The following is a 17,925-nucleotide window of genomic DNA, read 5'->3' as shown; positions in this document are numbered from 1 at the left end:
CTAGGCTCTTGACAATATTGTTTTATAGAAAATATCTAAAAAGGGCATTTTAACAAAGAAATAAACTTTAAAATGTTAGTTATTGTACGGCAAAATAGAATTATCAGCATCAATATAGCTTACGAATAAAACACCACTGATGTAAAGGCCTCTAATAAACTGAATTCATTAAAACTTAAAGGGATAGTTCACCTCAAAATGAAAATTCTGTCATCATTCACCCGTCCCCACGTTGCTCCAAACCTGCATGAATTTCTCTTTTCTGATGAACACAAAAGAAGATCCTCCGAGAAAAATGATAAAACACACAGCAGATAGCGACCATTGACCTCCACAGCAGAAATAAAAAAAATATTATGGAATTTAATGTGTACCGTCAACTGTGTGCTTACCATCATTTATCAAAATATTTTCTTTATCATTTATCACAATATTTCCAAAATATTTTTTCCTACTATGGAAGTCAATGGTCACCATCCGCTGTTCATCATTTCTCAAAATATCTTCTCTCGTGTTTATCAAAAAAAAAAAGAAAAAGAAATTCATACAGGTCCAGAACAACACGAGGACGAGCAAATGATGACCGAACTTTCATTTTATGGTGAACTATCCCTTTAAAGGAACAGTATGTAAGAAATGTATATCAATTAATCATAAAATGGCCCTGATATGTCACTAGACATTAAGAACTAATTTTTATTTTAAATACTTATATCACTGACAATAGTGGTCTGGCCAGGATATTGTCATTAAAAAGTGTAGTTGCAGCCCTCAACTAATGTTTATGTTGTCATTTTGTGTATTGGCCACCAGTAGTGTGATTGCAGTACCAGTTTTAGCCACATGTTTTGTCGTTGCAATACCAGTTTTGGCCACAATCCTACATACTGTTCCTTTAACGCACTACAGTTTTCTCAAAAACTACACTTGACTTTTGATTTTGATCTTTAATAGGATGAAAATGCTTTAACAGCCCTAATATTGTCACCCATTGATTTCAATAATCTAACTCTCTTTATACTTTATGTGTACAGTAGCTAGACAGACATAAGCGACAATATTGTGCTTGATCCTAATGTACCATTCAATGTAGCACACATTTGATTTGTTCCCTTACTTATTGCTCCCTAAATATAAAAAAATGCTACTTTAACTTCCCTCTCCAAAGTGCTAGCGTCAAAAGCAGCGATAACCGCCAGGTAAAACAATGTAAACTAAGGTGTAAAACAAAGAGAAGGTCCCTTAAATGATACGTATCTGGTGGATGGGCTAAACCCCTCCCTCACACTACTGAAAGAACCATTTTATGTATTCCCTTACAAAAGGCACCAATATGAAACTTAATAATTCATTAAACTTTTACCAAACTTCAGCTACTGTAATCCCACAATCATCCTCCTTTCAACTAGCACACGATGGAAGAGTGACATGACACAGAACCCAGTGGTGAAGATGCGAGTTCGGTTTATGTGGAAGGAACCCGAATCCGAAACTGGCCCTGTTGTAGTTGAAGGCGGAACAGCTTACAGTTGGCGATCCGAAGGGCGGCGCAGCTCGTCTTACTCAGATCAGATGGTATAAGAGGTCTGGTGGGATGCCACGTCCCTGTGCTTCTTCGAAACTCACGGACATAGTCAAAATTGGTGCCTGTAGACAAAAAGTTTTTTTTATCATATATGATTTACATATAATGTACAACATTATATGTATATATAAAATCGTGATCAGCTCACCAGTGTCGAGTTCGCCTACTACATATATGCTAGCACCAACAGGAACAGCTCCATACACAAAGGATGAAGTGGCTTGAATACAAAGGCTTTGGTCATCTAAGAGCATCCACCTGGAGAGAACAGATGAAAGTGTGAGATTTGCAACATCTCACCCTTTCTTTGTATGAGCATGGTTTTGAAGGAAAGTATGCGTGAACCTTTTCAGTTCATCGTGGTAAAACTCGGATTTGGCGATGGTCATCTGGGTGGACTCAGGATTGTCAACTTCTCTGTTTCTCACGCCACCAAACACGTAAAGCTCTTGTCCAATACCACACGCCACAGCTCCGAATCTGAGGAGAAATAAATGAGACTGGTTCAGTGTGCACAAGTCAATCATCTTTATTACTCATAACCCATAGAGGTTAGAGAACTTTAAGGACACAAAGTATTAAACTGGTATTTCAAGCATTGTTTAAACGGGTGGATTGTGACATTCCTAAAATTCACGGGCGGGGATGCGTGTGGATAATTAACTCCTTGCGGGCGGGTAGTAGCGCGGATGAAAAATATGTTCAGTATTTGTATGTCTAAATTACCATTACACATACGCAACAATATGATATTTGACCCATCACGTCACCACCACTGCGACCGTGCGACATTTGGTGATGCTTCTCGTAGCCTAGTTGGAGCGAACGTTGCAGGAGTAGCTATGGATGAAGTAAAAGTAAAGTTGGTAAGTGGAGTATATAAAATTGTTGACAACGAGTCTTTAAAGGCAAAATCGGATGAATGGAGAAAGTGTGGTGTAATACGAGGATGTATTTTTTCTTGTTCTTTCTTCATTAATAGGTCTATTTGTTTATAGTTATCAGGTTCCATACCCTATTAAAGGCGGAGTCCACGATGTTTGAAAAACGCGTTGGAAAAGGAGACGGGCCGACTACCAAAACACACTTATAGCCAATCAAATCAAATCAAATGCCGGGTTGCGTATGTGTCGGGCGGGTCTATCAACAGAAGGTCCAGATTCTATTGGGGTAGGGGCGTGTTTGTTTAGGTGATTTCAAATATCAACATTGGCTTTCAAACATCATGGACTCCGCCTTTAAGGTGCTGATGGTAGGCTACTTGAATGGTGCAAAACAAAGCGCACTTTAGCCTGTTTCATTAGCCCATTCATGACGCTGTTGTGAGGTTGAGAGAGGTGCAAGATAAAAAATAAAGCACTTAGAATGATTTTAACGTGTGTAATTAACTCTTTTCCTGCCACTGACTAGTTATCCGTCAATTAAGGGAAAACATTTGCATTAAAAAGGGTTCCTGATTAATTTTCATGTTAATCTGCAATACCGCGATTATCCACTAGATACCCAATTCATGAAAAAAACTGAAGCCAAAGGGCTCTATCTTACACCCGGCGCAATGCAGCGCAATGCGCGACGCAAGTGTCTTTCGCTAGTTTCCACCCTAATTTTCACGTTTAGCGCCGCGTTGTTTAAATAGCAAATGCATTTGCGCCACCTTTGCGCCCATGGGCGTTCTGGTCTGAAAAACGAGGCGTGTTCAGGCGCATTGTTGGCGCGTTGCTATTTTGAGGCAACTAAAATAGACTACGCCATTGACCAACAAAAACCTGGTCTAAAGTCTAAAGTCAATGGCGCAATATGTTTTATGTTATTTAAAGAGCGCATTAGTAATATGCGCCTATAAACGGGAGGACAACGCGGGTTTGCTTATCACAAAGTACATAAATGCGCAGCAGCACAAAAATGCTTTTAAATATGAAAGATTAAAGGATTGAATTTAAGAGATTATAATTGAGTCTCTTGGACATATTTATAAATGAGGACTGATTATGAGACGTTAAAGGCGCAAAGAGCTGCTTCACCTGCAGCCTGCAAAGTAAATAAATGCTTTGCTTTAAACAAATGTTTTTAAATGTTTTTTTTTTTAATGCTACCTCACGGATTTATTGTATATGATGTACCTGTGGATATGGCGAGATGAGAAACATTTGTAAGTAATGCTTAAAAAAACTCTTTGCTAAAAAAACCGCTGTCCAAAGTGCTGAAACGTGAGGAGAGCCGTTTGTAAATTCTTTATCTCCTGTTTGTTACAAATAAAGTATTTTTAGAGTACAAACCTTGTCTTACATACTTGTAAATTATTTTTTGATGATATTGGATAGCCATACATTTAAAGCAATTACAAGCCTGCTTTTTACTTCCATGACTAAAAGAAAACGGGTTTTAAAGGTTTTAATAAAAAAATAACAATTTAAATATAAGGGAAAAACAACACAATTATTTAACATTAATCTTAAACTGGGGATCTTCTACCTCCGTTTAGTTTTTCAGTTTACAAAGTCCGTCATCTAAATAGGGATTATAGCGCCAGCGCAACTTGGGTTTAAAGGGAATGAGAGCTGTGACTCTCATTGGTTTACTGCACGTTACACCCAAAATACTCCCATTACAATAGGACCTACCCTTTTCGACCATGCGCTTGGCGCAAAAACGATTTTTCCCGTCGTTAAATTAGCAAAAGTGCATTCGGACACGCCCATTTAGACGTTGCGCTGTGCGCTTTAGACAATGCGCTTAGATCGTTAAAATAGGGCCCAAAATGTTATTTTCTAACTCTGTATGTTTTGATAATGGTTCTGAATCTGATCTTTAACAAAATTTCTTCACAAAAACACAATTTTTCAGCTTTTTGTTAAAAAATATATTTTTAAAGAAATATATCCATATTTAAGAGTTTATATGCAGAGAAAAAAATATAGATTTTGTTTTGTTTGTTTGTTTGTTTGTTTGAAAGCAGAGAGTCTGTTCTTTCATTTTATATCTTTGTATGTTTATATATATATATATATATGTTTATATATTTTTAGAAGAAAATTTTCCTGAAAGGCATTTTGTGAAAATCCCAAAAATGCTGGCAGGCAACTTTTCAAAAAATGGCTGGCGGGAAATGAGTTAATGGGTCTGGGCGGGTGCGCATTTAATTTTTATATTATCACAGCTGATGGGTCGGATCTAATGCTGAACTTTCCAGGGTACGGGGGGGTCTCCAAAAATTGACCCGTGCAAGACTCACCCCAAAATGAAAATTCTGTCATCATTATTTACTTACCCTGAATTTATTACAAACCTGTATCATTTTTTTGTTCGGCTGAATAAAAAGGAAGATATTTGAAATTAAGCATGAAACAGAACACCAAAAATGGAAGTGCTCAAAAACTATTTGGTTACAAACATTGCTCAAATACCTTCATTCGTGTTCAGCAAAACAAAGACATTTATACAGGTTTGAAACAACATGAGAGTGAGTAAATGATGACAGAATTTTTTTTTTGGGTGAAGTATCCCTTTAAAATTTATTTTATTTTTTCACTGTTTTTGCCTAGACAAATTAAAGTGTAAAAAGCAATATCTAGAGATTCAAATAGATTACAGAGGACATTTAAATTCTGTCTGTTTCAAAACTGCATCAATTTCTTTGTTCTGTAGATAAAGATAGATATTGTGAAAAAATGTTAATAACCAAACAGATCTGGGGCACCATTCTCTTCCATAGTATTATATTTTTTCTACTATAGAAGTCAATGGTGCCCCAGATCTGATTGGTTACAAACATTCTTTAAAATATCTTCATTATATTTTGGTAAAGATGGTAAGCACATAGTAGAGGTCTTGATGGGTCCACTTAGATCTGAAAACCCGAGGTCCGACCCGAGACCCGATCGGGTTCGCGTCTTTTAAATTTTCACGTGTGCCTCAGACACTGGTCGGATTAATATTAGCGGCATCAGGTTTCGGGTAATTTAAAATGAATGAGTTTTTTTGCAGAACGGACCCGAAAACCCGAACTCTCTCACGTGTGTACATCAATGTCCTTTTCAAACCTCTCCTCTGTTTGCCAAGAGCGCTTGCGACATTGTGTGGCTGGCGGTAGGTAAATTTTTGTTGAGACAGACATGTCAGTCAATTTTAAATGTATACATTTTAGTGGTTACCTGGGTGTCGTTTTCAGATAAAGTAAAACAAATGGAGCAGCTCATAAAATTGGTTGCGAGACCAGTGGGGTTTGCGGGGGCTGCAGACTGCACACACGTCGTACATTACCGTTTACATTCAGGTCCAGTTGAGTAAAAAAAATGTCACTGGCCAAATTATTTATGCACATCAGGTTCGGGTATAAAGTGATTCGGGTCATTTCGGATCCGGTACATTTATTTGGACCCGAGAAGACCTCTAGCACATAGTACCCCTTGACTTTCATAGTAGGAAAAACAAATACTATGGAACTCAATGGGTACCATCAACTGTGTGTTTACCATTCATGATCAAAGTATCTTCTTTCGTATTTAAGAAAATAAAGAAACTCATACAGGTGTACAACATGAAGGGGAGTAAATAATGTCAAAATCAAAAAGCATTAAAATCATTAGTGTTTAGACATCGGCACTGATATATTTTAAGATATGTTAGTGCAAGTTATTTTTTGTTAAGACATGCATTTTAGTCTGGGACTAGGCTTTTAGTCTGTGAAACTGGGTCTTTGTTTAGTAGGTGATTTTTGTACCAAATCAGCTAAAGTGCAAACATGATGTTAAAAGCAAATACCAAGGTCACATACCTACGTATAAACAATGCTTTCTAACGTAGGACTAGGCGCCAAAGACAAGCCCTTAGATAAACACAATGTCCATCTAATCATATTGCTGTCAAATGTATATCTAGCACAGATAAGTGCCACATTTGTACACTGAAAGTACACTGAACTGTACACTGCATGATATTCTCAGTGGATTATTTCTCCACACATGTTTTGTGTTCTCTATCTCAATCTCTTTAAAGGCTGAATTCAACATAACAGAACTTCCTGTCTCTTTTTAACATACTAGGCCTAAACGTAAAAAAAAGCACACATGGACATTATTATAACCCAAATATGACACGAACACAGAGAAAAATGACTATTTGTGTTTTTCCAGATGGTGATCAAATGTGTTCAGTTATATGGCGTTGTAAGACTGATAGGTCCCTTGCCTACTTTTGTTGAAGGAACACATCTGCAAGACATCACAAGGCGCATCAAAGCACTTCACATTCATCAGATCATCACGATGACGTGCTTAAAATACAATCGTTTAATTTTAACATTCATTTGCGTCACACAGTTAAGAGAAAACACACCACAGGTTTGAAAGGCATGGGGTCAAGTTGCTATAAATGATTCTATGAATCTAATTCTATCCATTTTTTTTTCCATTTAATAATAATAATAATTTAACCCTTTTAATGAAAACCTGGTTACCTAAGCATAATGATTTGACATCTCTCTCTTCAACACTAAAAATTATGTTACACAACAAATCACTGGGCCTGTTAAAAACAGACCTTTACAAATGTAGACCCTTACAAAAATGTGTATGTAGGTCTGTGTTCCTAAATTGGTGCTTTATTATTACAGTATGAGGTAGATGACATCCTAAGTGTTTTCAGGTTTTGTATAACAATGTATAACATTTTACCTCCGTTCCTTTAGGGGGCAGACGGTTGTCCACTGCTGAGTTTTGGGGTCATAGTACTCCACAGAGTCGTAAACTTTCCCGTACGATCCACCTCCCATTACATAAAGCTTCTTTTTCATGGTGGCACAGCTACCAAACTGGAAATTGAAGATACACACGTGGGCATGATATGAGTATTTCAGCGCAGCTGTGTGTGTTTATATGACATATGGGCTATAACTCACCTTGCGCACTGTGCTCATATTCGGTTGGGGCTTCCAGATGTTACAATGGGGGTCATACACCTCCATTGAGAGAAGAACTTCAGTGTTCTTGTTCTCCCCACCCAAGACATAGACCATCCCATCCAGCTCAGCAATACCAAAGTGCTGTCGGGCCTTCAAAGACATTATGACAATACAGTAGAGTAAATGTGACACCTGGTGGTAGCTTTACAAATTGCAAAGAACTGCCCACATAATAACATACTTGGCTGTTACTGAATGGTTTTAGAAAAATTAATTGCTAGTATGATTATATATTTTTTAGCGGTATATACATTGAATCGTGAATCATTCATGTTCACTAGTTCAATATATGAAGAGTTTGGTTCCAAAACGCAATAAATCCATTTTGATTAATTTGGGTAAAAATGTGTTTTCTATACCAAGAAAGTGACAAGATAAAAAACACTTTTTCGGTTAAAACCTTCACATAGCATCTTTAGGTTATAATAACATAAAAAATTCAAATCCAAAATCTTTTTTGGCAGCGATCAGCTGTAAAATGTTTTGGTCCTGCTCGATTTTCATTGACTTTGCGTAAAATAGTGGAAAGTTTTTCATAAGATCACATGGGGTCAATGTGTTAGCATGACAGAAGCTTGATGCTGTCGTGTGAGAACAAGCAACAGCTTTTTCCCTCTCCCGAGTGCCTCTCGCATAAATTACTCGATTTTGATGACTTACGTTTCTTCCCCGCCACAGAAAACCACCACAGGTTTATCAATGCCATCAAAAGTATTCTTTTGATTTTGTTTGTTTGTTGATCACGAAGTACAAAGTAAATAAAGAAAACTAGGATTCTGTGTGTTTTAGGATTCTTCCAATATTTTTTACAATGCGTGGAATGGTGCGCTGTGATTTGTTGAGTGGATTTATTGCATTCTGCAGAAAAGCAGGACTGGCATTTATCGCGGTGAAAAAATGACACAAAAACACAGCGGACATCAGATTTTGCGTAAAAATTAAGAATTTACTTTTTAATACTGACCTGATACAATACAGTTTTTTTAAATGCCGTTTATCGCATTTTGGAACCAAACTCTTCATATATAAGCAAGTTGCTTAGAATAATGCCATCCATCTAAAAAAGAAATGCATATACAGTACTAAAAAAGGCAGGACTACACTGCCCCATGTGGAGACTCATGGTATTGTCGATTTTAAAATTTTGTGTGATTCACATCAGAATTTTGATTTTGTATTTGATTTTGTATTTGTGTGACAGAAATACCTCCATCATTGGCGGGATTGGCGTCCAAGTGTTGGTCTCTGGGTCATATTTCTCTGCACTGCTCAACACAGTTTTATTCTCATCCATTCCACCTATTGCAAACAGGTAACCCTCTACAGATCGATAAACAGGCCATCAATTAATTATACCATATATTAAATTAGGATTACATAAGTAATGCATACACAAGTATGTAAAATAAAACCTTGTATACAGTATATGTAAACATGTTGCATTGCTGTGATCTACTACAGTGCTACGTCAAATGGTAAACAACTCTAAAGAAATATCCTCCATACAATAAAATAATAGTGCACTTTTACTACAACCAATCAACTTTAAATCAGGTTCACTTAAAAAACCCTGACAATTTTATTTTTGCTCTCCAATAATACATTCAAACAATTCAATTGAAAGCAAAGGGAGAACAGCCATCATGCCATACTGTTTCAATCTTTTTAAATTTTCTCGTTTGATTTGCATATGGTTTGCATTCAAAATTGTCTTATATTAGTTGTCAAGCACAAATTTGTGAGACTTTTTAAAGGCAGTGTAACAAGGATGAAAAGAAAAAAATAGAAGGGAAGGAACTATATTATATTTTTATAAATGTGTTATGTTATAATTATGCTTCATTATATGAGGCCAAAAATAGTAATAATATGCAGATGGGAAAACATTACTTGCATATTAACACAACAGATACATGTAATATTTAATCTTTACCCTTTCTCATGCTATAAAGTAATATGGTAAAGAACTAATGGTGCTTTTCCTTTGCATAGTACCACACGGTTTGGGTCGAGTCAGCTTACCTTTGTGAACTTTTTTTAGTCCACCTTGGTCGGGGTTCCAAGCGACCCGAGCTGATATCAAAACGTGACACGAAAACACTGTAGATCACTGATTGGTCTGAGAGAATCGTCACTACCAGCGGCATCGTTATAATGTAAAAGATTAGCTTTGCGCTGTCTTGAGCAAACATGTTGTCATCTGTGCTCTGCTTTAAGTTCCCAACTCCCTTTTAGTGATGAAAAACATCCACAGGTTGTGAATCAGGAACACTATATAATATAATTTTTTCCAGACTTGCAGTTTGTGGCGGCACATTTGCGACGCTCACAACCTCATATATGCTAAAATGCAACTTAAATGAGGCTCAGTGGAGTGCGTCGACTGACGCCAGAGGTGTTTGTACAGAAACTGTCATGTGAGACAGAGGACGTGATAAATGCGATGTGCAAACATCTATTTGTGGTGGTCAATTTAAATTTTGTGGCTGACTGAGAAATAAATGAATGTATGGGAATGTACAACGACGCTTTCACTTGTATGACGTCACAGCAGTAGGCAGTGCAAATATAACGACACGCCTATAATCCCTACCACTTTGAAGTGTTACTAAACTTGATGGAAAAGCTAACCAAGCCAAAGTGAGGTGAGCTTACCCGACCTAACCCAAACCAAACTGTGGGTACTATGCAATGGAAAAGCGCCATAACTAAGCTAGTACTGACCTGCTGACATGGCTCCGTGCCCAACACGCCTCTCACTCATTGGCTGTAGCTCGACCCACATCTGCCTGCTTCGATCGTAAAGAGGACACATGCAGCGTGCCGCTGCTGTGGGTTTCCGAGAGCTAAAATAGAGGGCAAATACAAAAACAAAAGTAATGGTCACACATTCCATAAACAAACTTTAATATTATCCAGAATATTATACAGGTATGCATGCTTATACTCACATTCTATCCTCACCCCCTACTATTACAATACACTCGGAGTATCCGCGAGGTTTAAACGCAGCGAGCAGCGCCTCCCCCTGCTGTTCTGCTTTTAGGGTCTCCATACAACAATTCCCTATCACCTCCCTCATCAGTGGTTCGCCGAGCATCTGCTCCTGGAGGTACGTCTGGTCCAAGCCTTGAATCCATACGGCAGACATGACTTCCTTCATGTGGACCTGTAAGTACAGAAGTAGAGGCAATTTGCATATTTGCGACAGCACCTATTGTCTGATTAATGATTTTACATTTTCTTTGGTGTGTAAGTGTGTATTAGTACATGTTAACGATATGCAAAAGGTACAAACCCCAAAGTAAACGATGACGCAAGTTATTGTCTCCAACATAAATCTCTTTTCTTGAACTACAACAAACACGCAGATTGTAGGCAACAGTTTAATTCCTGTGATTGGTGATGTAGACAAGACCGACATTATCATAATTCCTCCCGCTTCGGACTCACAGCCTGTAATTTAACTCCTGTTAGCATTGTATTGTGCGCCAATCTTTCAGACAGGGTTAGGATTGTCACATTTCCGGCTGACGTCAGAGATATTTAGGCCAATCACAAGGTACAGATTAGAACAGGTGTTTTTTAACTACGCAAACACATTGTATTATTCCAAATACACAAAATAACGTTGTTTTTTGCAATGAAATAGATGACAGTAATTGCATGGGTCAAATTTATTGATTTTTCAATATTTTTCAAGATATAATATAAAGATCATGTTCAATAAAGATATTTTGTAAATTTCCTACCCTAAATCTATCAAAACTTTATTTTTGGACTTGGAAATTTTAAAAGGCAATTTTCTTCAAATTAAATTTTTTTTGCACCCTCAGATTCAAGATTTCAAATCGTTGCATCTCGACCAAATATTGGGTCTCGTTCATGAAGCATGCGTACACACAAATTTGTTAATAAATGTACGGACGTTTTAAATAACAAATCATTATTCAACAAAAACTTTGCGTAATACAATTTATTTTAAATGTATGCCAAAACGCAAGAACAACCCAGACCACAACTACGCAACAATCATGAACAAAGAAAAAAACATAACAGGTATATATTATAGAGTTTTTTTCTTGGTTCATGATTACTGCGCACATGTGTTCCAAGTTGTTCCCACGTTTATGCAAACATTTAAAATTAATTTTAGTACGAAAGTTTTGGTTGAATTATGATTTGTACGTTAAAACATCCATATGCATGCTTAGTGAATGAGACCCAATGTTCTATCCTAAAAACCATACATCAATGGAAAGCTATTTATTCAGCTTTTTAAAATGATGTATACATGGTCCAGGGTCACATTTGGGTAAACTATTTCATTAATGTTTTGCAGTTTGAAAAGTGTGGTCTTATTCTCTGCCAAGTTTAATTACTAAACCATTATCCATCTCTTTTCCACTATGATGATTTAAAGCCTCATTTTCCTGTTCAAGTATGTAAAGTGTTCATGCAAATTTTAGTGTGAACCGTAACGGATACATTCATATCAATTACAAACAGACAGCTCAAAACTTAAAAGTCTGTGTCATTGTAGAGAAATTTCCTCCTTTCGCATCTCACATACAGAACATTTCACTCACTCGCCGAGCTTCAATGTCATGACTGAGCCAGCGGACCACGGCTTCCAGCGCGTGCCTTTCATTTCCTATGTTGAGCTTTTCCATCCCCAGCAGCTCGCACAGGCGATCGGGCGGCTGCTCCAGGAACTCCTCTGTGTTGGCCACATCTCGGAAATGCGTCTGAAGGAACTCCGTGGCCACATGGTGAACGTGGTGCAGGCAGTAATGCATAGAAAAGAGCCGAATACCGATGCAGTTCTCTGCATTGATGCAGCCCTCCAGAAATTGACAGCACAGAGATTTTAGGTCAGTGAGGAGCAGAAGATCAGCAGCTTGGACCACATCCTGGATGGTGTCTTCACTCAGGGCAATCTAAAAACCAGAGCATGAAAACTTTATGGCGGCATTTTGAAAAGTCAGAACCTTTGGTTGATACAGCTTTTTTGTAGCTTAAACAAATAGTGCATGGCGCTAACAACACCAACATCATGGGTTTGATTTCTAAAGAATTAATAACTGAACGAGGTGTATTTAATGCTACTAAATAGTTTGACTCACATTCGTGTATGAATGAAATGAATGAAATCACCTCTCCACTGAAAATGTAGTCGAGTATCTGCCTTATGGTAGTGACGGAGATCCCTTCCAATTCAATTCTGTAAACAGACCCATCCTCCTTTGGGGGGTTGTAAGTTAATTTGGTCCTAGAAACATTGTAAAATCATTTTAACCACAACTTTCTTTGGGCTTAATAGGATTGTTAAATATCTTACTATAAAACTGTAATGCAAAATTTCATTAAGATTATTTACAGAATCTACAACTGATCATTACATTTTTTTCCCTGTAGCTCAGTTGGTAGAGATCTGAATTAGCAGCGCAAAAGTCATGGGTTCGATTTCCATGAAACACATATATTGATCAAATGTATACCTTACATGCATTCTAAGTGTCTGCCAAATGTATACATGTAGACAACATTTTTTAATTTTCCTCTACAAGCATTTGAGCCATTGCATGACTAACATGTCCCACAGATGAAAGTCATTTTTGGAATGACATGAGGGAATAATGAGATCATTGTAAACAGACTGAATCTGCAAACGTTTGTACATTGTTAAAATTAAGGGCGTATAAAAGTAAGCCACACTGTAAAATAAGTGAACAAACCCAAAATAGCAGACAAGGTGGGGCTGTTGGCACACCCACGTGACACATTGCTCAAGGGTCTGTTACAAGTCTGAGCAATCACACCAGTCCAACATGATATGCAAAAGATATTGAAATGTCACAGTTTGCCCTTACCTTATGTATGGACTGGCAGCAGCCAGAATGTTCTTCTGAACCGGTATCTCTTCACCATCCAAAACCAGCACTGCATCTTGAAAAAAATTATCTTGTCTGAAAGACTGAAGGGCCTTTAGAAGCTTTTGGGAATGTTGAGGGTCCGACACCACTGATCCAGCATCAGCCGCTGTAGGGGTTGACATGCTGTTGAAGCAAGCCAATGTAACAAATGAGTTATGCAAAGTGTAAACACATTCAACATGGCAAGACAGTTTCGGGTGGATCTTTTACAACTTTAAGTTAAATCACTGCACTTACTCTCACTGTAGACGCAACAAGCGGCTCGAATAAAACTTGTCCTTTATGCGGTCTGTAACTTCAGTCAGGCATAATAAAGCGTTAAATCGAGACCTGTCTGTCACGCCTTTGACGGCAGTCTATCCACACGCACTAGAGGAAAACAACTTCAACGTCGCGTGACGTCACCCGGAACCAAGATTTTATGTTTTTCAAAATAGAAGTCTAATTTTTCAAAATAAAATCACCCATATGGTTTATGTAAATTTAGGTCAAAATGTATAAAATGTACAAATGCATGAGTATTATTAATTAAATAATTAATTTTTATTAAATTGTATTTTGTGATCTATTTTGTATTAAGCAATGATCAGATTTTTAAGCGTTTGTTCATTTTATTGTACCGCGGATTTCTTTGTAAAGCCACAGGTAGACGATGGATTTGCACAGAGACTTCGATTAAAAAGCACTGCTGGATCCAACAGTACTAGCGCAGGAAACTTATTTGGGGAAAACATTTTATTATATCGCGTGATATGTTCTTATTGTGTGTAACCTCCTCACTGAATGGACTTTAGACTGTTTTAATTTACTAAAAACGTTGAACGAATAAGGTCCAAAATTTGACAAACTGGTTTTTATAATATAACTGTGGTAACGTTACGTAACGTTGCGTGTTCATAAGATCAACCTCACAAGTACATTAGATATACAAAGTTAGTGAGTGTGATAAGGACTTACCACGCTTTCACACTCTTGAGCATCCTTTGTATTTCAGATCTAGCGTCGACGTTAATCGGTTCATCATCGTTTTGAGATTCCGGATCAGACTCTGGCTCGAACATATATGGTTGAATCCCATATTGAAACCTACCAGCTGCCATTTTTATCTAAAGTTTTTAAAAAATTTCCCACATGCAGTGACTTTTTGTGGGAGTGGGTTCAATCTTCAGCTAGCTGACGGGAGCAGCCTGCCACTGGTCATTTCGTCAGTCAAGATATCGAGCCTCCTGGAACTGCACTTTTGGCGCAAATTATATGAATGGTTGGCTGAGATCAACATTATGCCTGGCTGCACGTGATTACAATATTGTTAAATTTGGTACCTTTATCCTAAAATTAATAATATTGTGAGTGTAAAAAAACCACACATGTAGATTTCTAAAGTTTCTCCATGTTTTGTGGTCTTTGAAAATTATTTAAAAAATATTATTTCAAACCTTTAAAAAAAACAGTGCGTTAAACTGTGAATTATTGGTTGTATATATGGATTATTCCCCTGTGATATTTAATCCCCAGTAATCTTTATTTTATTTATTTATTTATCTTTTATTGTATTTGTATTTAATGTTATATAATTATTGTATTTATTTTAGTTTTCTCTTTTTCCTAAAAAACAAGAAATTGGCGGGTGGCAAACCATCTTGAAAAGTGCCACCTACTGGACTGGAGCGTGAGCAGCAGTTTAACCTATTATAGTCGTTCAATTAACCCTGTCATTTTTAGGTCATTATTACATACACTTTTTACGGATGCATTTGGATTCCTGCCCTGCCTCATACTACAGTAGGCTACTCGCACCTTCTTGTTTCTGTATATTGTATACAAAAACACAATATACATGTATAAATATATATGTTTTCTTTTTAATGTTTTCTTTGTAAAGCACTTTTGGAGCAATGGCTGTTGTTTAAAAATGTGCTATATAAATAAAGTTGCTTCCTTGCTTGCTATTGTAGAAGTGTCTACAGTGTCATGTGCCAATATTCCTGCCATATTTTGAGTGTGTGACCTTTAAAAAAAATTATTTTTTGCTTTTCAGTTACACAGTGATACCTGTATGTCAATGTTCAATGCTCTATTGAGCTTTTTGCCAAGACATCTACAATTTCGTTTCCTTCCACCCCTACATGACCGGGAACCCAAAGAAATGAAACCTCTAGCCCCCTGTCCAAGAAGCAACTGAATATCTGGTAAAAAAGGTCCCGTTTTTTTGGACTGTAAACTTGATTATGCAGATAAACTAGCAATAATTTCCTTTCAACCATTGTAATGCTCATAAGATACACTGTAAAAAATGTCTGTAGAAATTACAGTATTAATGGGTATTACTGGCAACTAGCTGCCAATAACTTACTGTAGATTTTACATTTATGTTATTTACTGGCAACATTTTGTTCAAAGTTAAATGAACATGAAACATTTTTTGACTTTATCTTCTACAGTAAGTTACTGGCAACCAGCTGCAAAATTACAGCAAATTTTTTAGAGTGTACCAAATAATTCTACAGTATAGACTGATAAGTGATCTGTTGCTCTCCTTTTAACTCCTATTACATAGCGAGGAATGTAAAAGGCAGCCCCTGACCCTGGTTCCTTTGACCCATCCGTATATATGAGTAACTTATTTTTCCAATCATAGCAGTGGGCATTTACTTTCAGGTCTTAAATGCGGCCCACCCATCAACACCGTGCATTTTACGAGCCGCCCTCAAAACCAGCGTACAAAATAGCCTACTTTGGATGTTTTTGAATGTAAAAAACACACAAACGTCACAAGTAGACCTCAGACACCAGTATTAAACAATAAAAACAGCAGATTCACTGCACCTTTAAAAGAAATGTCAAAAGTTGATTCATTTCTGTTTTCATTTCATAGCCAATATTGATTTCTTTAAAACACCCACTCTTACACAGGTGTTATACATTTTAATGGCACATTTATAGGACAGTAAATCCCTCTGTTGCTTATCAAATGTGTCATAAATCACAGGGTCCTGTCAGGACATAATGTGGGAAGCACTTCAGAAAGAAGATAACCTACTTTGCACAAATCTGTGCTTTATGCGTGAAATAAGAGTGAGATTAAGCTGGCGCACCGATGAAGCAAGACAGAAACCGAGGACAGGTTTTGATTTATGAGCACTGGTGACCTCAGAGATGTGTATGATGTGAGACGAGTAGGAGGATTAAATTAATCTTTCATTTAGAGAGAGCTATGTGGTGATTTAATACCCGTTTGTGCCACTGATCAGACGTGCCAATTATTGTGGAGACCAGAGCAATTCCTGTTAATTCCGGTGATTCATGTGTATTTCAAAGGATTATGAAGAGAAGATTTTAATTAGAGTCTGTAGGATATACCCTTTACCACATATAAAACCTTTTATAGTGTATTAAATTGGCCCAGAATTTGCATGTTCTCCCTCTACCCACCACCAGATGGAGCTCAAAGAACATTCATGTAAAAGTTCATTTTAAAAAATATATTCAAGAAACAAATTAATAAATCACATTATATTAAATTATCCATATTTTTAATAGTTTGTGTGCCCTTTGTTGGTTAAATTATTACATTGATCTAAAAATGTTATGAAAAATTGTGCAACATAAAAATGACGGCTCAACTAAAGAAAGTAAAATAATATCAGCTAAAATATAAATTCAAATATTTTTGGTAAAATAGAGGTAATTAGCCTATATTTTATCCAGTATACAGGCTTTTAAACCACAAATACTAAGACATGTTAATTAATTTATACATATAAAACATGTTGAACAAATCCACAACAATTAACTAATGAACCATAAAAATTAACTTACGATTATCAAAGATGTTATTTTCAGGAGTTATTTTTGTTTAACTTTATTTAAGATTTTGTGTATCACTTTAATTGCATATTGAGATATATTTGAGAGATAAATGTTTCCATGTTTATGTTTTGTGCTTTTATATTGTATAATAAAGCATTACTTAACTACTACTAATAGACGGGTTGCACGGCGACGTCACTAACTGGTTGCGCGCGCAACCGAGGGGCAGAAAGAAGAGAAGTGCATTGTGTTGTATGCTATTAGCGGTGTCTGTAAGTCAAAATGGCAAGGAATTGTTGCGTGGAAAATAGTACCAACAGAGTCAGTGCTGGGTGCCTGATGTTAACATACAAGTAGATGCGACTATTACGTTACTAGCATTATAATTATAACATTATAATTCATACATGTATCACAGTAACACTGTAAAAATATAGACAGAAAAACAGATCCAACTAAAATCAAGTCTTATTTATATACAAACAATAAAGAACGCTTCAATAATTAAGGTTGTTGCAGTAGCAGATCAGCTCACCAATCGGGCTTTCTGCCCCCTGGATGCGCGCGCACCCTGCAATGTTTGTAAACTTGCAACCCCTCTATACGTAACTACGTAAACAGGTACGTAAAAATGT

The 17,925-nt window shown here is 36.8% G+C and overlaps 1 protein-coding gene across 2 annotated transcripts; it reads right to left on the bottom strand.

Moving 5' to 3' along the window:
* Window positions 1–936: 936 nt before the first annotated feature.
* On the bottom strand, window positions 937–14,723 carry gan (gigaxonin). Of its 2 annotated transcripts, none has more exons than XM_055174954.2 (12): window positions 14,438–14,723; window positions 13,418–13,603; window positions 12,702–12,816; window positions 12,134–12,484; window positions 10,496–10,713; window positions 10,269–10,390; window positions 8,752–8,864; window positions 7,482–7,634; window positions 7,258–7,394; window positions 1,931–2,065; window positions 1,734–1,843; window positions 937–1,647 (listed from the first exon to the last, which is right to left on the bottom strand). In XM_055174954.2, exons 1-12 carry the CDS (start codon window positions 14,578–14,580, stop codon window positions 1,466–1,468), a joined length of 1,965 nt encoding a protein of 654 aa, XP_055030929.2. In that variant the 5' UTR covers window positions 14,581–14,723; the 3' UTR covers window positions 937–1,465. The 2 variants fall into 2 exon arrangements, with proteins under 2 accessions (XP_055030929.2, XP_055030930.2); XM_055174955.2 differs by lacking the exon at window positions 14,438–14,723 and adding an exon at window positions 13,718–13,875.
* Between the last annotated feature and the right edge of the window lie 3,202 nt (window positions 14,724–17,925).

Source organism: Misgurnus anguillicaudatus, chromosome 15 (genome assembly GCF_027580225.2).
Source record: "Misgurnus anguillicaudatus chromosome 15, ASM2758022v2, whole genome shotgun sequence".
Lineage (NCBI taxonomy): Eukaryota > Metazoa > Chordata > Actinopteri > Cypriniformes > Cobitidae > Misgurnus > Misgurnus anguillicaudatus.
Note: the sequence above shows the minus strand (reverse complement) of the source record. Positions and strands in the feature narration are given on the sequence as shown.